Here is a 25,093-nt window from a genome sequence, read left to right on the forward strand (position 1 = left end):
TTTGAAAGTTACTTATTGAGTCCACTTCCTTCACATTTCCAGGATCTTTCTGGAATGAGTGCGTGGTGGAGGCAGGTACTCCCATTACATTTAGGAAGAGACTAGACGAGCACTTGAATCAAACAACACATAGAAGGCTGCAGACCGAGTGCTGGATTTACCAGCAATCGATAGGTACTTGATGGTGAGCCCAAAAACCTGCTTCTGTGCTACACAGTGCTATGATTCTTTGACTCTATAACCCCAAAGCTCTCTGAGCGAAAGGGTTTCACCATGACCCTCTAGAATATTTGCCAATGATTTTAAATTATTTCCTTTGGTTATTGACCTACTAAATGTAATAAACTGTCACAAGATTCTTCACGAAGCAGAGAAAGAATGGCACTGTAGAATATTTGGGAAAGGGGCCAAGATGCAGGCAAGTTAGTATAGAGAGGAAAGCAGGCCTGTGAAGCTTTTGGAGAGAATACTCAAGATAAAGTAACAGGCCTGGGAATAACAGACAGCGATGCAGAATTGCAGGGGCTTTAGAATTTACTCATAATTATTCAAGCATGTAAATTTGTACAGTATATTTGGAATCATGAGATAGAATCTCTGAAAGTTACAGCGCAGAAAGCAGCTAACAGCTGGTGTGTCAGTGCTGGCTCCTTGAAAGAACAGTGTGGTTATATCCAAAGGGGCTTTAGAGGAGGGGGCTGGGGGAAGGAGGGAACCAAGCACTGGGATTTTATGAAAGAGATTTTGAATGTTATCTCTATAAATTGTAACAGAAAATCCATCCCCTTTTTTAAATATAATTTGAACTTCAAGATTTAAGGAAACTTCTGGCTCTGTGTGTAAACAAGGCTTGTTAATGTTCAACTCAATACTTTTGGCAAGAAGTACATACTGATATTAAGGCATAAATCTACTCAGACACCAAGAATGGGTTAATGTCTAAGAATTTTGACCCTGACATAGAGAAGTACAGCTTATAAAACATAAAAATATTCAAGTAAATTCTTCCCATGTGATTTTTGTCCCTTTTCCTCTTACTTTTTGCTTATTATTCAAGTTTAATTTCATGTTCCAACTCACTTAATGCAATTCCACGTTCAAACTTGCCCCATCTTGAAGCGTCAAATCTTTTCTTTCCTTTTTCACTTCTCCTCCACTCCTCCAAAGCATACGTCCTGCAACTGGATATGGGAACAACATATTTTGATTGGCTGAGAGACAGTCTCACACATTGATATCCCAGCCAATCAGAAGCTGGAGCTCTGCTTATGAACATGGCTGGAATCAGAGGCTATCAGACCAGCTAACAGCATCAAAAACATAGCCAAAGCTGGGAGCCCTGCAGTTGGCCAGTTCCCACACTGACATCGCCATGGAAACCCATCTGGGATATTGACTAGCTTTTTCAGCCAAAATTGTTTTCCCTCAGTGTCTATTTTATTCCTTATTTGTTTTACCTTAAAATTATTCAGAACGCAAAGATGTAAATGGTGAAATCAGGGAAATTATTAAGGAATGGTGAAAAATAATACAGTTATTATATTTGTTGCAAAAAGACTCATGGCTGACAGAAAAGTATTTAACATGGAAAAATCCTGCGTTATAAGTGTGGGCAGGGTGAATAGTCAATGCGCATATTGCATTTAGTCAGTTGGGCATCTGGACATGTTTCCCTGAAGCTTCACAAACAATGCCTGTAGTCAAAAGAACAATTGATCATTAAACAAAGATTACTTTTGTGTCACTGAATGAGATGGTCAGATCTCAGTTAGAGTACTGTGTGCAGTTTTGTTCACCTCACGTGGTGAGTTATAATGAGCCTTTGGAAAAAGAGCCTGGCTACCCAACCTGAGCACAGTAGGACATGACCATATATGTGGGTGCGGTCAGGCTGAGCTGTGCCGGCTGGCTCAGGACTTTATCCAGGTCAGCATGGTGTGTTTAGTATTGTGTATCCTCTGTTCTTGATCAATCCTTGGTCTTTCATTGTCAAGCAGATCAACAGCATGTCTGAGGTTGTTATATTTGCAAAGATGATCAATTTGGGTCAAGTATTGGAAACATTAGGTTAGGATTGGCTGTGGTCGGGTCAGGTTTGGATTGGCCATGCTAGGCTGGGGTTTGGATTGGCCATTCTTTGTTCGGGTTCAGATTGGCCATGGTTGGTTTGGGTTTGGATTGGCTGTGGTCAAGTTGCATTTGTAATGTCCATGGTTAGATTGGGTTTGGATTGGCCATGGTCAGGTTGAGTTTGGATTGGGTGTGGTCAAGTTGGTTTGGAATGGCCATAGTCAGGTTAGGTTTGAAATGGCCATGGTCAGGCCAGGTTTGGAATGACCATTTACAGCTCGGGCTCAAATTGGCTGCACTCAGGTCAGGTTTGGGTGTCCAAGCAGACTTCTATTTGGAAAGGGCTTGGATCAAAGCCATAAACTAGTCCCAATTTGAATAATCTTCTTAACAAGATAAGGTAAAAGGGCAGATCTCTACAGTTGAAATCGTCTTCTGAGTTGACAGTTTACAGCAAGCTTTCCAAAGTACAGCTGTTGGTCATCAGCCATTGGGCCTTGTAGGACTCAAGGAGAGTTTTTGTGCACAAGTTTCAGCCCTTGGATTTCTCATTTCCTGCTGTCTGCATACGGACCATAAGTTCTTATTCCTGTTTCTCTTGATCGGTCTTGTTGAAATACTTGGGTTCGTTGTAATCAGTTCCATTTTGACAAATGTCAAGAAAGATACTGCAGTTGAATAGAAACTTTCTCCATCTCCAGCCTTTTGAGATGTAGTCTGTAGGAAATGTAGCTGCTGATATATTCCTTGCAAAGTCAAGCAAATAGCTACAGCACAATGATCATATAATGTTTTAAATGAGGCCTAAACATCTGGGAGAACCTAGCTATTTTTCATCAAATATTCCATGGATAGGGAAGATAGGACCTTGAATAATTGTGTCATCAGACAGAACACCACTCCACACTGCCCTGGAACATTGGCTTTGTTATATTTAAGTCTCTGGAGTGGGGGCTGAATCTATAACCTGCTGCCTCACATGCAAATGTACGACCACTGAGTCACAGCTTACACCATCTTCTATACGCAGATATAAAAACTGGTTTTCCTGGAGTTGGTGAGGGGCATTAGTGAATGTGTCTCAAATTCATAAGATACAGCTTCAGCTCAAAATCCACTGACCTCAATATGAAGAACCCAGGCCACACTACCTTGAAATCCTTTTAAATTACAACAACCCATTAACACAGTATGTGAATGGAAGGATTATGCAAGGACCAATCATTTGCAGCAGTGGTTCTGTTATTGCCCAGCTCAAATGTGGTATTAACATCAGAAACGCTCTGAGAATACAAACCAGTCTTTGCTGAGTTAGCTGAACTGAAACACGGAGTCTACAACCTGCCTTAGTGCTGTCTTTTCTCGGTCTCCAGTAAGCACAGGCAGAAACTGTGGCTTGAGCCTACTATATCTCAATCAATCTGTCCGCAGGTGGTTTGGAGACCACAGGCCCTCATTATCAGGTAATATCTTCTTGGGTTGAAAATCATAAGTGAGACCCCCAATCTTAGACAAGAGATGAGTATTGCTGATTTCCTTGCCAGAGTGGCCACTTATACGTGAACATGAAGGGAAGAATGTATTCAACTTGTACATTTCACTACGTCATGTCATGAGGAAGTGAAGGGTTAAGAATTGCAACCATACCTATAACTGGCAAACAAAATATATATATGCATTTATATTTCTTTAGCAAGGACTAGCAAGTGCTGACCCACTAGTTAGGTTGGAATGTTAAGTATGTTAACTGCCTTTGTTTCGGGTAACGAACCATTCCGGTATGTCAGACGGTGGCGATACTGAGTGTAATTAACATCGAGGTGAAGACTTGGTCTGAACAATGAAGGGTGATACCTGCCTTTGAAAGCCTTGATTATAACTCAATTATACTAAGACAAAAGGTGTGATAGCTGTCTCGGGATCTCTATAGCTTGACCGAAACTTGCGGCGCCGTTTGTATGGGATGTGCGTGACAATTCCTGTATAAATGTCTGTCTGCCCTTTGTTCGGGGAGAACTCGGGAAGCGACTCTTAGCGAGTGCTGAAGAGAATTCTCCTAGCGGTGCACTGCTAATAAAGGTATTTGTTCGAATCGACCTCGTGGCACTGTGTTATTTACAGCGGACGGAAAGGGAAATTGATTTCGGGATGACAATGTCATCCCAAAATGGTGATGATGATGATGATGATATGATATGATGATGATGATGATGATGAGATATCTTTATTGGTCACATGTACATCAAAACACACAGTGAAATGCACCTTTTTTGCATAGAGTGTTCTGGGGGCAGCCCGCAAGTGTCGCCATGTTTCCGGCGCCAACGTAGCATGCCCACAACTTCCTAACCCGTACGTCTTTGGAATGTGGGAGGAAACCGGAGCACCCGGAGGAAACCCACTCAGACACGGGGAAAACGTACAAACTCCTTACAGACAGCGGCGGGAATTGAACCCAGGTCACAGGCGCTGTAATATATTTGACAGACAAGTAGATGAATTTGAAATGTAGTCCCTTCTGTAACGCAGGAAATGTACGTTTAGCTTGTACACAATAAGGTCTCACTAATGATAATAAGATATTAAAATTATCTGGTTTTTGAGATGCTGATTAAATGATAAACACTGGGCAGGAGGCTGGTGATAGTTGACCAAAGAGAGTGCGGTTCTCTGGTTACAGAGGAACAAATAGCACTTACTGCACGTAAATAGCTCATTCAGCCAACATTTATTTACACTCAAGCTTCACCTAAAGCCCTTCCACCCTCATCTAAACCTAATGACATATCTTTTTATTTCTTTTTTGCTTCATGCTTCTAGCTAATTTGCCTCAATTACCTCATGTGGTGATGAATTCCACCTTCCAACCGTGCCTTGAGTAAAGACGTTTCTCCTGAGTAATTAATTATTAGTAACTATCTTATAAGTATAACCTGTGGTTCTTGTCCCTCCTGGGAGTTAAAACATCTATCCTATCTGACTGAAGCAGAGAACTCTAACATAACTACATCACAGCAATGAACATCCACCATCTGCACAAGACTCCTGCACTGGATCAATTTGTTGAAATAATATTGTGAAATTGTTTATGTCTCCAGAGAGAGCCTTGGCTTATTGATTCATCCAAAATCTGGTACCTTTAACAGTGCTGCTCACAGTCAACACTGCACTGGATAATGAACTCAGTGGTCTGGAGTGTGACATGGATAGAAAATGGTAGAAGACAGTTCAGCCAAGGAAGGCATGACAATCAAGTCTGATCCAGCACTCACTTAGGAAGTACAGTAAAACTCTGATAAATCTGCTGTCTGACAATTCAAAAATCCCAATTGTTCAGTGTCTGGCTCACTAGGTATTGTTTGCTTGCTCTCTTCCCACTCACAGGGACCCTGCTCCCTTTCCATTCACCAATCCCCAGTTCATGGGCTCTCTTTCTACTCCACAGTGTACGTTCTCCCCGTGTCTGCGTGGGTTTCCTCCGGGTGCTCCGATTTCCTCCCACATTCCAAAGGCGTACGGGTTAGGAAGTTGTGGGCATGTTATGTTGACGCTGGAAGCGTGGCGAGACTTGTGGGCTGCCCCCAGAACACTCTATGCAAAGATGCATTTCACTGCGTGTTTCGATGTACGTGTGACCAATAAAGATATCTTAGATCTTAGGTCCCGGATCTCACACTCCATTTAAACTTATCCAGTTACACAGTATTTATTATACTGTTTAACTTCAAAAAATGTCAATTTAGAGTATGTTGGGTATTAATAGAAATAACATCCAAAAGTCCAGACTTCTCTTCCCTTTGATCTTTCCCTGCTCCCTTTTCCCTGCTTCTTCACCTACCCTAAAGGTGTTCCTCGCTAACATGTTGCAGCCCTGAAGCATTAACTCAGTTTCTCCCTCCACAGATGCTGTCTGATCTGTTGAGTATGTCCAGCATTTTCTGTTTCCAATGCAGATTTTCAGCACCCTCACTACATTGACTTTGTTTCGGACATGCTTGAGGGCATGCATTTAAGGTGAAAGAAAGGCGAGTTCAAAGGAGATGTGCGGGGCAAGTTTCTTAATGCAGAGAGTTGTGGGTGCCTGGAATGTGCTGCCAGGGGTGGTAGTGGAAGCAAGTACAATAGAGGCATTTAAGAGGCTCTTAAATAGATGAATGTACAGAGAATGGAGGGATATGGACTTTGAGTAGGCAGAAGGGATTCGTTTAGTTAAGCTTTTAGTTTCCATTTTAATTAATTCTGCACAACATCATGGGCCGAAGGGCCTGTTCCTGTGCTGTACTGTTCTATGTTCTATGTTAACACGAGTTCAAACCTCACCAAGGCAGCTGCATGTTTGTCAATTTTAATTCAATTAAAAATTATAGAATATTAGAGCATTCAGAGAAAGGCCATTTGACCTACCACATCTGTGCCGACATTTTGAAAGAGCAATCTAGATCTGCTTTTTTTCCCCATTGTGCTGCAATATTTTCTCCTTTTCAAGTACCAATTCAATTCACTTTTGAAAGCTACTTACTTAAAATATTTCTATCACCTTGTCAGGTTTCAGGATATTACAACCTGTTGTGTATATAAAAGAAATCCTTTCACTTCCCTCAGTTGATTTCCCAGTTACCTTGAGAGTGTATTCCCCAGCTACCCATCTTACTGCCAATAGAAACAAATTTTTCTAATGTTCCTTGAAAGAATACTTCATGGACTGTTTCAAAAAAAAAGCATTTGCTTTATTTTAAATGTCACCACATGTTAATTGGACAACTCTTACAAGCGTGAAAGCAAAATCTCACCACTTGAGTGATTAATTTCTTAAACATAAATGCTGGACCTCCTTAAACAGGGGAAAATGGGCCAACAGATCCGAGCAGTGAAGCCCAACACTTCACTGTGGCATCTTATAATGATTTAAGCCGTTTAGCTCGATGTCTACCAATTACACCCAAGGCTTATCCGTCCTTCACGCGCACTCTGTTCCAGGCAACACCAGCCTGCTTTTCCTCCCTGTAATTAGACCAATTTCTGCCAAAATGACATTCTTCCTCAAAACCATGATCAGTGGGAAAATAAAAGATCTTGGAGGTGGAGGAGGTGGAGGAGGAGGAGGAGGAGAAGAGGAGAAAGCAGCGGAGGGAGATGGAAAGCCGACTCCGCAAAGCACTGGAATGACCAGGGAAGAGTTTGAGGAATACCAACGGCAGCTTTTGGAGGAAAAGTGAGTGCTACAACAGTAGAAGGGGTTGAAAGGGAAGGTGTAAAATTGTGGGAACACAAGCTAGGATGAATTTTTTATAATGTTGAGTTGGTGTACACAAAACAAATCAGTATCGAAATTAAATGTGTTAATGAAATCCTAAACTTTTTAATTAATTCACGAGTCTCTTCACTGTAAGGTTTAGAGAGCACACATTATTATTAGTTATGCATAAACAAAAGAAGTGCAGGCAGGGAATAGAGTCACCGTCCACTGTACTCTGTTAACTGGAATGAATGCTGTTTGCTTAGAGTCCTCCTAGAATTTGCAAATGGTGACTTCTAAAACAAACTCTAGAGAGATACACATTAACAGCTAGAAATGAGAAACTATTCAGTTGTAAATATCACAATCCAAACTTGAGGCACACAGCAATTCTTCCTGAAGGTTAACAGCCATTATGGGCCATGCTGTTTGAAAACCAGTGTGTTTGAAAACCAGTCTGTCAAGCATTCAATTTTGCATGGATTACCACATCCCTTCCCAGGATTGAAATAACCAAAGCACTGAATGCATCAGCTGGAGTGATGAGAAAACAGAATGATAAGGATAGCCTCAGCTTCAATCCCCGACTGAGACCATATTTGAGCAAAGTGATCCTGGACTAGTGGAGGGGAAAGAATCAGCCAGGTTTCTCACTTCTGATCATTTGTCAATAGCTCCAATGGAAACGTTGTGATGGCAGACATCAGGATAGGCCAGATCAGGGTCGGCTGTGGTGCCTCTCATTGTCGAATAGGCAGGTGACACTCATACAAGGTTATTCAGTTAAGGCATTAGAGGACAGGTGACACCTTGAAAAGCTGTATTTCTGTGAGCATCAGGGCCTTTAGGCAGAGTGTGGAGAGGGGCAATTACAAGAGAGATCATTCAGGGTAATAAACTGTGTTGAAGTCAATAAGTTCAACTAAATTGTAAAAATCTCTGACATCTTTTGGTAAAAATGGATACTTTCTGCTATCAAATGCAAAATATAAGCTCAGGCCCTGTTATTCTTTTTCAGTTTCTCTCCATATAAACTTACTCTGTACTTCAGTTTTACATTGAATATATTTCTTTGATTTTACCCCCTCTCTATGTTACAGATTTAAATGGTCAGTGATCTACTGGGCATTTTGGATTATTCCTCTTAACCGAAATACCCTGTCTACATACTTTTCCACCATTCTGCTTTGTTAAGTCTTTACTTTCCACCTTTTTAAAATGATGCAACTCAACGGCTGCTCTGGACCTTCCTTTCCTTCCTTTCCAGTTCTCTGATAGTCTCTGGAGTTTTAAGCCTCACCTTCTTCCTTCCTCTTTGCATCCTCCATGTGATTTGCCTTCACCCTTAACCTGGAGTTGTTCACTAGAAAGAAACCCATTATCCAGCAGCTGTAACAACATCCCGGGAGACCTGTTTACCTTAATAGGTGCACAGTGACAACTGCCTGGGCCTTTGTGCATTTGAATCACCTCAAGTAACAGGTTAACGTGAGGTGACAGATTATATACAAGTCGTGAGAATGTTTATGTTAATCTACCTCTCATCAGTTAATGAAAACCAGTGTTTGCTTCCAATGAATACTTTTATCTTTTGGAGACCATTTAACTACAGGAGGTGGTGCAAGCAAACTCAATCTTCTCTTCACTCAATAGTCACATTTAGCTGCCTGCCAGCAGGAAATTTGTGAGTTTAAATTCCTCTCCGGGGACCTAAGCGCAACATCTAGGCTGCAGCAGTGCAATACTGAAGGAGTGCTGCATTGCCAGAAATGTAGTCGTTCAGGTGGGGCATCCAAAATCTCAAATGGATGTAAAATGTCCTTTGGCTTTAATTCAAAGAGCAATTATCCATCTGTCCTAATCAATATTAACCAGTCAAACAGCATTGATGAAATATCTGATAATTATCACATCAATATTTGTATTACCTTGTTTTCTCAAATACATTACCATATTATGAGACTGAGATTGCTACATGATGGGAAAATTGTCCTGGTTTGTAACCTGGATTGTGCTGCCTGGGGTTTGTACGCAGTTTACACACAAACGGGCAAGTGTTTAACTCGAGCAGCGAATATGTGTGCGTGAATGTGCGCGCATGCAAGTGTGTGTGCATGAGTGTGTGCACACGTGCGAGTGTGTTCACATGGGTGTGTGCGTGAGTGTGTGTATCCGTGCACGTGTGTATGTGGAAACTTATGAAGATGTTGTTAGCCCTTTTAAATTGTAGCTATGAGAGCATGAGGAGTATGAGCAATGATAGGAAGAGCTGGCCTTGTTTCTTTTAGACTAAAGAGAGGCCTACACAGAATAAATGGGAAGGACCTTATTGCCATACCAGAGGGTTCAAAAAGTAGGGGACCTAGACTGAAATTAATTTGTAGAAGGATTAGAAGGGAGATGAGGAAGTAGGTGTCAGGGGTCTGGAACTCACTCCCTGAAAGGGTGATGGAGGCAGAAACACTCGCCACACTTAAGCAGTACTTGGATGTGTACCTGTAGAGCTGTGACCTGCAGGGTGACAGATCCAGTGCTTGAAGGCTGGATTACACTGGGTAGCCCTTTCTCAACCATCACGAATACAATGGGTTGAATGACTTCTTTCTGTGTCACAAATTTTCAAAGATTTTGTGACTCTCTGATTCTCCAGATGGGACCTGGAGTCACTGATAATTTAGGAAGTTCAGCTGGCCTTCAGGGACTTTGCTGCAAACCCCAAGTTCACCTTCCTGAGGCCCGGAAACTCCAGGCTCTAACTGGTGGATGGACACCAGATGCCTGGGTGCACCTGCACCAGCTGGAGTCTGGGTTGTGGCCTGAAATGTTTCAGAATCAGCTCCATCGAAGAGTTCCTGAACATGTCATGGAGTTGTCAGTGCTATCCCACCACGGTGAGCTTCAGCCTAGTTTTGTAGCATGGAGCACACTGCAGAGCTGATCTGACATCATCTCCCAGTGGCCTAGGAAAAGCTGGACAAGGGATCAGTCTATCCATCTCTTTTCTGTTCCAGTTTTGTATATCCTGGGAGGCAGTTGCCACGTAGAGGACAAGTACTTCCTCACTAAGCAAGGGTGAAGCAAAACAAAGTTCAGTGAAACCTGCAGGACCTGCAGTTGAATGGGTCCATTCACTTGCTCAAAGAATGCTGGGATACTGCACCTCCTATTCCCTCCCACACCTGGGCAGCCCTCACCTTATGGAGAAGTATTTCCCACCCTCTCCTGGCGAAGGAAGTGGAATTAACATATCCCATTGCCTGAGTGCAGTACTATGGACACAAGAAGACAGCTGGAGAATTTTAAAGGTTCTTTTCACATTTCATCCTGTTGCACTTCATTCACTTTTTCCCAAATAACATTTTGCAACATTTTGGTTTTAAATTTAATGTAGGTAGCAGCCTTTGTTATGAAACACATCCCCTAATTTCCCCTCCAACCCCCCAATATCTTGATACTGAGCCACAAATCGGGGACTGCCCAGTTTAATCTCCAGCATTTCCCATGTGATCTCTCAGGGTAGCAATGGCGATATTACAAACTGGTCTCAGGGGCTCAGGTGAAGGCAAATTGTGACTCTCTTCCAAATCCTGAATAAAAGGCAGTGGCCTTTGAGTGCAGCTGCATATGGGCAAACATCAGAGAGGGGAAGAACGGAAGCAAAAACACTGTAGATGCTGGAAATCCAAAACTAAAACCGAAAATGCTGGAAGTGCTCAGCGGGTCAAGCACTGTCTGAGGGTAGAGTCATTGTTTCCAGTCAAGGACCCTTCACCAGAAGTACAAAAATGAGAGAACTATCATTCCAAGTTGCAGAGAGGGGAGATATGGTGAGAGCAGAGGGAACGTCTGGCCTAATGTGCAGGTGAAAGATTTCAAGGTAACAATTCAAAAACCAGCAATTGGAGACAGAAAAGAAAAAAGAGAAACAAAGTGAAACAGAGGTACAGCCACATCTGTAAAGGGAAGGATTGAGCAGGCCTGGGCCGCAATGACAAAGGTCCAGAGAGGAGCTGACTTGTGGAACTGTTATCTTTTCAAGCTTCAGTCCCTTTCAGGGAAGGACAGGGAAAGCTAGAGAAAAAAAGAGAATGAAGATGTAAACTGCGATCTCAGAGCTGTCATTAAATGGTTGGGTAAATGAGTGAACTGTTCCTTGCTACTGGGTGCACAACTTGAAAAAGTCTCACTAATTTGCAGCCTTGTCTCTTGCACTCTCTCCCTAGTCCAATGTGATGTCACACCGGTGTCAATACAGACTAGAAGGAAGCACAGGGTTATCTTTAGAAATATTTATTGTACGTGCTGCCATGTATAATACAATATGACATAATATTGTTTAATATCATGTAATATATTATGTTACAATATCACCCTTCTGTATAACGTTTGATTCACTCCAGTGTGCGGAGCTGGTACTAATTCCTGTTTAGGTTTCATCTACAACTTCAATTATTTAGTTTAAAAAGAGCAACCCGTATTTGAGGAAATATGGTAATGATCGTGCCAACAAAGTGGGCTAAGTAACCTTCTATTTTACGAAGCCAGGTAACTAGTGCAATCCAGGATTTGAGGCTAAACTTTGACAGCAGCGGCTTAGGGTGAAAGAGCTTTAGCAGGATTTACTTGTGACACAGAGCCAGTGACCAGGCTCTGCTCGGGGAGAGGGAGAAAGAACAGATAAAGCCAAGCCCTTCCCTCAGATGAACTGCCCAGACTATGTCTGTACTGAACAGCCATCTTTATTTTAATTCCAGTATCAACAGACATTGCTATGATGTAGGGATATCCAATGTTTTGGTTATAAGGTCTAAAAATAGAGATATCCCATAAAGCCACAGATGTCACATATAAAGGCCAATAATTTGGTAAATTAGTAAATTGATTTTTTATTGTCACACGTACCGAGGTACAGTGAAAAACTTTGTTTTACATGCTGCCCATACAGATCATTTCATCACATCTGTGACCGATCCAACCAGTCTTGGTGTTCTTATTTCCAATTTATCCACATCCAGTGGCAGCCTTCTCAATCAGCAAATGTCCTTCATTTTCCAGACCTTGAGTACAAAGTCAAGGCTGCCATATCAGGGAGGAAATGCTGTCCAGCGATGCTGCTTCAGATGAGTTCTTTAACGGAGCCACTGTCTGGCTTTTAGGTGGACCTATGACCCAATTCAGAGAGAAGGGTAATTCTCTGAAAGTCCTGCTTAATGCTTAATCCCTTAACTACCATCCCAGAAACTGATCATATGGTCATCTATCAATAATGGATGTGAAGTCTCACTACTTGCAAATTTGCAGTGGACCTTTGTGCTCACACAGGCTTGCCATCTCAGATCATGGTCGTCTGTTCTACAGTGTACTTGCAGATCGTCTGTGAGCCACTCCAACAGAGCTCCTAACAAAGTCCATCATAATCTCCAGGAAGCACCACCACCACCACCAACAACAACAACCATGTGTGCCGATGTTACATATATTATGATATCATTACCTCACATATACATGTGGCTTATGTACATATTTACGTAGAAAGAGATCACACTGTTATGTTTCTTTGAAAAGATACTCCAGATATGTACAAGAATTACAGGTTCAGTACGTTAAAAGACTTTCTCAAATGCTGAGACCTCCTGAACGCTGTGGCAAAACAGTGATACAGTTAGTGCTGCTACAGCAACCTGGGTTCAATCCTGACCTCAGCTGTTGAGTTTCTATGTTCTCCCTATGGGTTTCCACTAAGTGTTCCAGTTTCCTACCCATCCCAAAGATGTGCTGCTACTCCAAAATTGCCCCTCGTGTAGGGATGCAGGAGAATGAGGGAAACTGGTTGGGTATGTGTGAGAGAGCAGATTACAGGGAAGTAAGGGGGAGAATGGGACTGATTGAATTCCTTTGCTGGGAGCCAGGAAAGACTTGATGAGTCAAATGGCCTCCTTCTGTGCCACCTTTATAACCACTGACTAATCTACCTATCTTGTTAGCCTTACCCACTCCCCTTAAGTCATTTTCATTTAGACGCCACCCTTTTCTAGCTTGTCTAGTTTGTCTTCCATCTGATTTTTTAGTGACTCTGGCACTGGTCAAGGTTTACAATATTCTCGATTGGTTTCAGGTTGATGTATGTGTGTACAATGAACTGTAATAACTGTACATAAGACTTCATTGGTTTTCTAAGTGTTTTCAAGTGTGATTCCGTTGTGTGTTTATGGTCACTAAACAACTGGTCTTAAGTTTAAATCTTAAGGTTAAACTTCATCTCGTGATATCATTCACTCTGTACAGTCAACTTCAACTATTGGCAGCTCTGTTGACCATTATAACATAAGCTGTATTTGTATTCGAATCTGTCCTTCAGTATTTCACTAGAGTATGTCATATTCATACTTTAGTTTTTTCACGACATAGATTGCCATTCCGCCCATCAAGTCAATGCCAGTTCTCAGAGCAACCCCATCAATCCCAGTCCCCACTTATTTCACTGAAACCGATTTTCTCTCAAATGCCCATCCACTCCACCCTGATTCCCCTCCCATCCACCTACACTAGGGGCAATATAACAGTAACTAATTAACCCACCAACCAACTCATCTTTGGAATGTGGAAGTAAGCCAGAGCCCCACTGGAAATCCATGTGGTCACAGGGAGAATGTGCAAACTCCACACAGACAGCACCAGAGGTCAGGACTAAATACACAGTGCTTGAAGTTTTAAAGCATCTGCACTATTGACTGTGTCATTGTGCCACCCCATGGTTGCATTATTAAGCTGCTGTTAGGATAGATTGCAAAATTGTTTGGAAATTGAAGATTATTAAATCTGCTGCCTGCAGTTCATCCTAATGAAGTTACCATCAGCACAGCCTACTGTTCGCTCTCCCTGCAATAAACTTAGAACCGGCATTTACGCAGCCAATTCATTATTGGAAATTGGCATGTTGTTTTAATGCCTAAATTATAATAAGGTACATTAGTTCCCCTTGAATTAATGTTTCAGCTCAATGTCCTTTCATCAGAACTGAAAAAGGGAGAGAACAAGCACGTTTTAAGTTGCAGAGAGAGGGAGGGGGTGGAGAGAGCAAAGGGAATGTCTGCATTAGGATAGGGATCAAGGCTATCCAGTTAACATAATTATTTTGGTACCGTCCAGTTAATGGATGAATGTTACCCAGATAACCTCTCTACCCTATCAGTGATGTTCCCTTCACCTCTCCCCACATAAAACTGACTAGTTTTCTCACTATTCCAGTTCTGATCAAGGGTCACTGACCTGAAGTGTTAACTCTGTTTCTCTCTGATGCTGCCTGACACTCGGTGTTTCCAGAATTTTCTGCTTTAGTTCCCCCTCTGTTGTCCTGCTGGACATGTAAAGGAGTCGAAGAGTCACACAGCACAGAAACAGGCCCTTCGGCCCAACTCGTCCATGCTGACCAAGATACCCATCTAAGGTAGTCCCATGTGCCCGCATTTGGCCCATATCCTTCTAAAACTTTCCTATCCATGTACCTGTCCAAATGTCTTTTAGATGTAACTGTACCTTCTTGGCACCGATGTACCTGCTGACATTTGTATCGGTGACACTGCTCTAGTTTGTTATTTTAGGTCTGGACTGTTGCACATCCCTTTTTCCGATACATAGTCCTTAACGGTCAGTCCTATGGTAAATGGCTGTCATTGTGACTGTAGCATGAATTTTCACTATTGTGTTGCTGACCTTGTTTCAGGAATGTACCTTTTGTTGCTGCCATCTGGCTATGAGCTACTGTTATGTTTTTGCTGGGTGATAGGTGAATTTCCTTGGCATATTTCTCTGCCACTTTCACTAAGGATGCAATTTTGGAGGCCTGGTCATTTTTGCAAGCCAGGTCCAAAGTAAGACACTGCAATTGGCGGCACGGTAGTGTAGCGGTTAGCGCGATGCTATTACAGTGCCAGCGATCGGGGTTCGATTCCCGTCGCTGTCTGTAAGGAGTTTGTACATTCTCCCGTGTCTGTGTGGGTTTCCTCCGGATGCTCTGGTTTCCTCCCCCATTGCAAAGACGTACGAGTAGGTTAATTTGGGTTTAAAAAATGGGTGGTGCGGACTCGTTGGGCCGGAAGGGCCTGTTACCATGCTGTAAATAAATTTTTTTTTAAATTTTAATTTGGATAGGATCCATTCATTATTTAAGCAACACAAAAATCTACTTAGTTTAATAATTCACTAAAGTTGCAATCTTTTGATAAGCCCTTTAAGGCAATATGGTCATGGATCATTTCTCCAATGGTGTCTCGTCACAGCAAACTAGCAGCTTGCTGATGTTTGAAATTGTTGGGGATTGAAATAATCCTCCAGTTTTTGCACTACTTCTGTGAACATCTTTGGCTTTCTATGGGGTTACCAAATTATTAAACCTATAATAGGTCTCAGAGCCAAACTCTATCAACAAATTGGTCTTCTCATGGAACATTTCCATTCTTTCCATGTGGACTGTGAAGGACTCAGATGCTCTAGGCTGCCTATAGATCCTGTCTGTACTTGAGCTGCCATTTTGTCCTGTTTGCCCTCTCATCTCCTCTCTACTCTGCTCCATCCTCCTTTGTGTTTAATTCTCCAGTTGTTACATCTCTCACAGTATTACCAACTCCTTCTGCCTTTTCAGTTGGCACTATCAACTACACACAGCACAGGATGGGGAACTATGCTTGCTCCATGTTCACCATCTCTTGCCGTGGAACAAGTGCTGGGCCACTTATTCCACAGTTTACCTGCAGTCTGCTTGCCCACTGACCAGTGGAATTGCTGTGCCCACAGCAGTATTATTGGTGTATTCTGCCTTTCATGGGATTACATCTGTGCTTTTGTCAGCCTCTCAATCAGCAGGTTTATTGATTCTGTGTACCTCAGGAAAGCTTTGACCTCTGAGACATTTTGTCTTCGCCAAATGCAGAGCTTTGAGCTCCTGTGATCAGTTTCAGCGACACTCCATCCTCGCCTCATGAAGTGACTCCAAACCAATGTGTTTTTCTCCAGGGTCAACATGCATTAATTGTTTAGGGTGTATTTCAAGGAGGACAGTGAGCCACTCTGTAGAGCTGGTAAATACTCCCTGTAATAATCTCTAGGATTAGTATTGACGGGCACTTGGTGGTTAGTATGGGTATGATGGGTCACAGGGATGTGTCTGTGTTGCACAATTCTATGACTCTATTTGTTCACATATCAACATTCAAACATGCCACACATTCCATGCTACAACGTGAACAACAAACAGAGCCAGCACTGGATTAAGAACCCCTCATTAGATAGAAGCGAGGTGCACCAATACCAATCAGTAGTGAACGCTTAGACAGCCAGTCATAGAACCATAGAACCATATAGCACAAAACAGGCCCTTCAGCCCACCATGTTGTGCCATCCATCAAACCACCCTCACACTGTCTAACCCTTTCCTCCCACATATCCTTCTATATCACATTCCTCCATGTGCCTATCCAACAAACTCTTGAACCTGTCCAATGTATCTGCCTCCACCACCACCCCAGGCAGTGCATTCCATGCACCAACCACTCTCTGGGTGAAAAACCTCCCCATGACATCTCCCCTGAACGTCCCACCCATAACCTTAAAGCCATGCCCTCTCATCTTGAGCATTGGTGCCCTGGGAAGGAGGCGCTGGCTGTCTACTCTATCTATTCCTCTCAATATTTTATATACCTCTATCATGTCTCCTCTCATCCTCCTCCTTTCCAGTGAATAAAACCCTAGCACCTTAAGCCTGTGCTCATATTCCATATGGTCTAATCCAGGCAGCATCCTGGTAAATCTCCTCTGCACCCTCTCCAACGCCTCCACATCCTTCCTATAATGCGGCGACCAAAACTGAACACAGTACTCTAAGTGTGGTCTAACTAGAGTTTTGTAAAGCTGCATCATCACTTCGCGGCTCTTAAACTCTATCCCACAACTTATGAAAGCTAACATCCCATAGGCCTTCTTAACTGCTCTATCCACCTGTGAGACAACTTTCAGTGAACTGTGAATATGAATCCCCAGATCCCTCTGCTCCTCTACACTGCCAAGTACCTTGCCATTTACCCTGTACTCTGCCCTGGAGTTTGTCCTTCCAAAGTGTACCACCTCACACTTCTCCGGATTGAACTCCATCTGCCATGTCAGCCCAGCTCTGCATCCTATCAATATCCCTCTGTAAGCTCCGACAGCCCTCCACATTATCCACAACACCGCCGATCTTAGAGTTGTCCACAAACTTACTAACCCAGCCTTCCACCCCCTCATCTAAGTCATCTATAAATATCACAAAAAGTAGAGGTCCCAGAACCCATCTCTGCGGGACACCACTAGTGACTGCCCTCCAATCCGAGGGCACTCCTTCCACCACAACCCTCTGCTTTCTACAGGCAAGCCAACTCCTAATCCACACAGCCAAGCTTCCCTGGATCCCTTGGCCTCTGACCTTCTGAAGAAGCCTACCATGAGGTACCTTATCAAACGCCTTACTAAAATCCATATAGACCACATCCACCACACTACCCTCATCAATCTTCCTCGTCACCTCCTCAAAGAACTCTATCAGGCTTGTGAGGCAAGATCTTCCCTTCACAAAGCCATGCTGGCTGTCCCTAATCTGTCCATTATTCTCCAGGTGTTCATAGATCCTATCCCTTACAATCCTTTCTAACAGCTTACCCACCACAGACGTAAGGCTCACTGGTCTGTAATTCCCTGGACTATCCCTACTACCTTTTTTGAACAAGGGGACAACATTCTCCACCCTCCAATCCTCCGGCACCATCCCCGTGGACAACGAGGATTCAAAGATCCTTACCAGCGGTACAACAATCTCCTCCCTCGCCTCTCGAAGCAGCCTGGGGAAAATCCTGTCAGGCCCCAGAGATTTAGCTGTCTTGATATTATTTAACAACTTCAACACATCCTCTCTCTTGATATCTACAACCTCGAGAACATTACCCTTACCAGCACTCCCTTCCGCGTCATCAAGACCCCTCTCCTTGGTGAATACCGAAGAGAAGTACTCATTGAGAACTTCTCCCACTTCCGCCGCCTCCAGGCACATTCTCCCACTTTTGTCTTTAATCGGACCTACCTTTACCCTAGCCGATCTAATTGTGTACCCTGCTACACCCCACCCCATCATCACACAGTCCTTCCCTGTCCACCGACCACTAGAGATCATTGATATTCCTGACCTATGGCATGTCCAAGTAAGCAGCTCCACTAGATACTCTCTGCCATCAAATGAATGATTCCAAACACTATCACTGCCTACTCTCGCACAGAACCATTAAACAAAATGATTACTTGTACTGGTTCATTGTGGATTCCTTTGCTACTCAACTGATCCTACAAACTACCCACCATGCTCTCAGTATGGGAGATAGAAAGTCGCTGATGCTCTGATGAAAGCCTTTGAAAGAATATCAGACTGCATGTTTATAGCCATTTTCATGCCTTTCAGAACTTCCCATTGGACCTGGCATAGAATTCTTTCAGATGAGAACATATTTGCTTGTGAATATTGCAGTGATGTATTTAAATTTAAGCACTTGCCTGAGAATTCATACTAACAACAAGCATTATAAATATTTCCTGGGTGACTATACCAACGCCTTCAAGTACCTTTGAAGTATGGTCAATTGTGATATAGGAAATGCAGTAACTAAATTGTGCACAGCAATGTAACAATGACCAGAAAATCTATTGAAAATGTTTTATGGGGATAAACTTTACACAGGGTAAATTTGTTCTGCAGTGTATTCAGAGATTATCTGCAAGCTGCTCTAACTTCCCTCTTCTTCTTCAAAATCTTTTGTGTCCTCCAGAGAAAATCAGGCCTCATCCAAATGACTACACTTAGGTTGACAGTGGGATACTGAGAAGGTTCAACACCCTCTCTGCACCCAGTGACAACCAAGGTTTTTGTGCTCAATGCTCTGAAGTGGAACTGAGACCTGCGCTTCCCCTAGAGGTGAAAGTGCCACCAACAACACCTGAGACACTTGAAGTTGATGACCTCTTGGAGCTTGGTACGGGGGGTTTTGTGCACCTTGAGCCTCTTGGATGCTGCCAGGCATTCAGAGCCAACTGTTTCTCAGGCACTTTTCTGATGACACATTAAATCAATGTTTGATCTTCCCTTGCGTCTTTTCAAGACAAAAGCAGGTGCATCCTGAAAGATCTTTATCCCTCAGCCACATTAAAACATATTGCTTGGTTATATGTTTAACATTTCAGTGGTGACTACACTTTTCTACCTACTTGGCTGAAAGTTGCTTTGGGACATCCTGAAAGGCATCATATGAAATGGAAGCATATTTCCATTTCTGGGACAGGCATTGTTGAGAGGCTGACAAAAGCATAGACGTAATGCCTTGAAAGGCAGAATGTGACACTGATACTGCTGCAAACACAGCAATCCCACTGGTCAGTGCTGTGTGTATGTGCAGTCCATGCAAATACCAACACCTCAGGAGAGAGTCCTGGACCTAATCCTAGCCCCATAACCAGCAGCAGTACAGCTGTCAACAAAATTAACTCCTGCGATTCTATTTCCCATTTCTTACCAAATTAGAAGGCAATATACAGATGGAATATGGACCTTGTTGCCCCCAATTTATGGGCATTAAATTAATGCCCCAGGGCCAATTTTCACGCCAATGACCAATATTTAGGCAGACCAGCTTCCAGGTATTTCTGCTGTCCACTTAACAAAGATATAGTATTTGTTAAATAAACACATGAATGCTCTACACCAGTTGCAGGCCCTAGCTAGGAATTTAGATGTTGCAGAAGGTAGCCAGCTTGATCTGGATTTTCATAGTCACATTAAAACTATAACGTCACATTCTTGAAAGGTAAAGGAACTGACCTCATTATCACTCACAAGAGACATGAAATGAACCAGTTTGCAGGTGGATGCAGGAAATGAACTCAGTGTCATAAATACGATGGATGCAGTGGACCCAGTAACACAGAGGTTCAAGAAATGTGACTGACACAAGAACAAATTACAATGCAGGAAATATTCTTATAACCATCGGCACGGTGCTGACAAAAGGTCGACTGTGACAGGTACAGCCCAAAAATGTGCATACTCTGGCAGAAATTGTCACTAGCTGGTCCATTTTCACAGTAATCTCCATCCCTCATGAGTCAGCCAAGTGGCTCTTTCTCAGATGTGAACTGAATCACAGCAGACAAGTCACAGGAGGACATTCAATCTTATAAGTTTGTTCCACTCCTCACACCTTTCTCATCTTGGATCCTTTGTGTTCAACTATAGCATCCCAATTACTGCCCATAGCAGTGGAGAAGGCCATGCTGCCATTGTATTATTTCAATGCAGGTCTGTACCCCAGAGACTCAAACCCTTTTGGATCAGTAACAGTTTGGTAGAAATTTTATTAACAAGCTAAATGTGTTAGAATGAAAGCAGCCTCCAGTGGTGAAAATCTGACCCACTGCATCCTAAGACAAATCTTTCCAACAAGGCAATAAGCAAATTCACCAAATCTGAATCTTTTTCGTTGACATTGGTTGCAGATTAACCAGAACCAAAGTTAAAGCAGAATCCAGAGAATGTAACCAAACTTTAGATTCAGTGGCTTAAAATATCATTTTCTTCCTGTTCCAGAATAGAACGAGACAATGCATTCACCCAAAGAAAGGCAGAAAGGGCAACAGTTCGATTGCACATGAGGGAGAAATACCGTCTACCACAGGTAGGATATGATTGATGGGCCTGGGTTACAGGTAAAGTACAGGCAGTAAGCATCACAGGCAAGGTAAATAAACTGATCTCATTATCATGAGTAAGAGTCATGAAATGAACCAGGACACAAGTGGTGCAGGAAATGAACTCCATGTCACAAATAAGATGCATGCAATGGACACAGTGACATAGAGGTTTGAGAAATGTGACTGACAAAAAAAATTACAATGCAGAAGGTATACTTATGGTCACTGGCACAGTATTGACAAAGGGCCAACTGTGACAGGTAGAGCCCCTGACAGATGTATCCTCTGGCAGACATGCAGCAAGCAATATACTGAATGTTGCATGTAATATAAGGCTATTACAGGCCATACGCTAACTGATACAGACACATGATAAGGAAAAGATAAAATGAATTGGTATTGGTATTGGTTTATTAATATCACTTGTACCAACGTACAGTGAAAAACTTGTCTTGCATACCTTTTGTACAGATCAATTCATTACACCATGCATTGAGGTAGTACAGGGTAAAAACAATAACAGAATACAGAGTAAAGTGTCACAGCTACAGGGAAGTGCATTGCAGGTAGACAATAAGGTGCAAGGTCATAACAAGGTAGATTGTGAGGTCAGGAGTCCATCTCATCGTATAAGGGAACTGTTCAATAGTCTTATAACAGTGGGATAGAAGCTGTCCTTGAACCTAGTGGTACGTGCCCTCATGCTCCTGTATCTTCTGCCTGATGGGAGAGGGGAGAAGAGAGAATGTCCCAGGTCGGTGGGGTCTTTGATTACGCTGGCTGCTTCACCAAGGCAGTGAGAGGTATAGATAGGTAAAGGCAAGCATCATCTGTAATAGGCCTGGGGGGTGGGGGGGGGGTGGGGAGGGGAGGTGGAGAATCACAATAATTTGACCATCTGGCATGGTGTAGAATGATTCAGGATACAGACCAAATAGACCCAGTAAAGGGAAATGCACTGACTGTTGGGGTGCAGTAGAAGTTCATAGTCTCCTGCTTGCTCAGTCAGTGTTTTCAACATTCATTCTTGCAAGGACCCACTTAAGCCAGGAAATGCTATGCTACGTAGGCTGTTTGGAGTTGGATAAAGCAGTGTAGAACTCCAGCAGTTGACCTTAAAAGCCCTTTGGACAGGGCAAAGGAAACACAGCCAGGGCACGGTAATTTAGCGGTTAGCATAATGCTACTACAGCGCCAGTGACCCGGGTTCAATTCCGGCCGCTGTCTGTAAGGAGTGTGTACGTTCTCCCCGTGTCTGCATGGGTTTCCTCCGGGTGCTCCAGTTTCCTCCCACATTCCAAAGACATATGGGTTAGGAAGTTGTGGGCATGCAATGTTGGCGCCAGAAGCGTGGCGACACTTGAGGACTGCCCCCCGAACACGCTACACAAAAAGATGTATTTCACTGTGTGTTTCGATGTACATGTGACTGATAAAGATATCTTAACTCTGCTGGAGAATACAATGCTGGGGCAATAGCTCAGCTCTCCAATCCCTACACAGTGATACACCTGGCTACGTGGACTGTCTGGACCACTCAGACTAAGCATCAGAGGGTGGCTGGTTGCCGTGTAGTCTGTGTGATAAGCTAGGGTTCCAGAGGAGAGGGGTGACAACATGAAACAAATCACATGAGCCAACAGGTAAGATATGGTTTCAAGTTCTGGTGCAGAGCCCCACACACCATGTATCAAGGACACAAGTGTATGGGCAGTTATGATTCTCCGTCTATTGATCTTTGGATGGACAGAGAGGTGGAAGAGGATGCTGGAAATGATGTGATGGGTTAACAAGATTTAAATTCCTTTATTTGTGTTCTCTCAGAATGACAAAGATGAGAGTCAGCTGCAGATGGCGGGGGGAGATGTGGACCTGCCTGAGGAACTGAAAAAGATGGTGCAACAGGATGAAGAGGAAGAAGAAGCTAGCAATTCATTCCTGGGGAATATTCAAAACATGGACTTTGACACCCTCAAGGTTAAAGCCCAGGAAACGTTCACTGAGATGAAGCAGACAGCTGAGGAGAAATGTTCTGTGATGTAACGTTGGTTAAATCTGTAAAACACTGCAACTCTGTTGGATGAGAATTCCTCATTAATATGATTGTTGTGATGAGGCCTGTTGAAGGTAATGAAACCAATAGACATTGACATTGTTTGATGCATTCTTCACATTTTAGCTGTTTATTCTCCAGATGTTTGAGGAGGATCTCTAAGTCGATCTGCATCTCACATCCCTGGACTTAGCTTGCCCTTCTGGACACAGTCTCCTTATCTATCAGGCAAGCAGGAACTTTGCTTTGCTTACTAGTTGGTTTGAAAATCCTCAAACATGGTAATAGTCTGAGTGTGCACTCTACACCTGTGGGACCAAATGGAAACTCTTCCAATCACTCCATCAAACTTGTCATTGGTGTAATTTCCAGTGTTATAAAGCAGAAAGAACTCTCGCTTGTACACAGCCTGAGTTTACAATGCCAGATTCTAAAATTGCGCCAGTTCCCCTGACTGGAAGATGGGACTTAAATCCCAGGAGCAACACTGATTGTTTAGGACTGGAAGGTTGGTTGTATGGTCATCTTTTTGTTACTCCACATGCTGGTCATCTTTTCCTGAGCAGCAATGGTGGTGTGGAGACACGGTGGGGTGGGAAGGAGGGCTGCAACACTGCCAAGTCTAACCCTATGCTCAGCCAAGGCACACGTATACTTTTCAATGAGAGGGACTGCTTTTCACTGATATCATGGGCAGGCAATCCCCTTTAAGCCCATGGGTGCTGAGGCCAATTGTAGCACTACTAATTTCTACTCCTGACTCAACAAGAAGGGAGGTGGAATCTAATCCCTACTCACTCATTTGCTGCAGTATGTGGTGCTTTGGCCACATGTACCACACCTTTGCATATTCGCTGTGTTTAAATGGGAACATTATCCTGTCTCAAACCCTAACTCATTCTTTTCCAAGACCTTGAAACCTGTGGAATTCCTCATCCCTCACTCTTCATTTCCTTTGATAATTCATGGCTATTTAAAAGTAGACGGATGAACCACACTGTCTGTGGTATGTGCTCTAGCACCTTGTTGTACCTATGGGTAGTGACAGAGACTGCTGGCCATCGGAAAAATTCAAGGTTGTTCCTGTTACGTTTCATTACAACACCAAGTCAACCCTCTGTTGAATATAACCTTGACAAAGGCAATGAACAGGGATCTGGATTGACTCAGTACATCACTTCATAAAATGGACATCTTGGACTGCACTGGACAATGATTCGTGGATTTAGAATAATGCCACATAAAATAGGAAGAAGTTATTTAAAGCTGCAGCTCACCATCACCTCACCATTCTTTCTGGTTAACCCAACCTCCTCACTTGGCAGTATTCCACACTGTGGGTCTTGGTCCTATACTTAGTTCTCCATAACATTTTGGCCCACCAAGGCTTTCTCCTTCTCCAGCTCATTAAAAACAATGCCTCAATGCACAATAGAATAATTTAAAAATGAGAAAGGAGCAAGTTTACCTCACAAAGGAATCCTTATTCATGGCATATGAGGTATTAAGTGGAGGAACGTTTGCACCACAAGGGTGTCAGATAATGACCATTTCACTTCACCTTGACATTCAACAGCTTTGCCATGGTTGAAATCCTCCATTTGCCTGCAGACCTCAGCTCCAACGACATTCAGGAACTTGACACGATACATTAGAAAATGGAAACTGTTCACTGGCCCAAACATTCACCACCCCCCCACCACTCCCTCCCCCACCACCACCAGTGCAGTGGTATCAGTGTCTACCATCTACAGGCATTGCAGCAGCTTGACTCCCAAACATGCAACTTCTACTAATTAGGAGGACTAGAACACTCAGAGAACCCATCACCTGCAAGTCATATCCTGACTTGGAAATATATCATTATTCCTTCATCATCACTGGGTCTAAATCCTAGAGGTCCCTATGTGGTATCAGCAGCAGAACTGCATTCACCACAAGGACCTTAGCAGTTCACAAAGGCAGCTCATCACCAT

The 25,093-nt window shown here is 43.1% G+C and overlaps 1 protein-coding gene across 1 annotated transcript; it reads left to right on the plus strand.

The window, feature by feature from the left end:
• The first annotated feature begins 7,097 nt into the window (after nt 1–7,097).
• On the plus strand, nt 7,098–23,155 carry LOC127582370 (complexin-4-like). Its single transcript, XM_052037545.1, has 3 exons — nt 7,098–7,282; nt 20,961–21,048; nt 22,889–23,155. The coding sequence occupies exons 1-3, from the start codon at nt 7,098–7,100 to the stop codon at nt 23,105–23,107; spliced, it is 492 nt and encodes a 163-aa protein (XP_051893505.1). The 3' UTR covers nt 23,108–23,155.
• Nucleotides 23,156–25,093: the final 1,938 nt, after the last annotated feature.

Source organism: Pristis pectinata, chromosome 24 (genome assembly GCF_009764475.1).
Source record: "Pristis pectinata isolate sPriPec2 chromosome 24, sPriPec2.1.pri, whole genome shotgun sequence".
Lineage (NCBI taxonomy): Eukaryota > Metazoa > Chordata > Chondrichthyes > Rhinopristiformes > Pristidae > Pristis > Pristis pectinata.

Coding starts and splice junctions, on each gene's coding strand:
- LOC127582370 (XM_052037545.1), top strand. CDS start 7,098: ATGACATTCTTCCTCAAAACCATGATCAGTGGGAAAATAAAAGATCTT. Junction 7,283..20,960: donor CGGCAGCTTTTGGAGGAAAA/GTGAGTGCTACA, acceptor TTCCTGTTCCAG/AATAGAACGAGACAATGCAT. Junction 21,049..22,888: donor AGAAATACCGTCTACCACAG/GTAGGATATGAT, acceptor GTGTTCTCTCAG/AATGACAAAGATGAGAGTCA.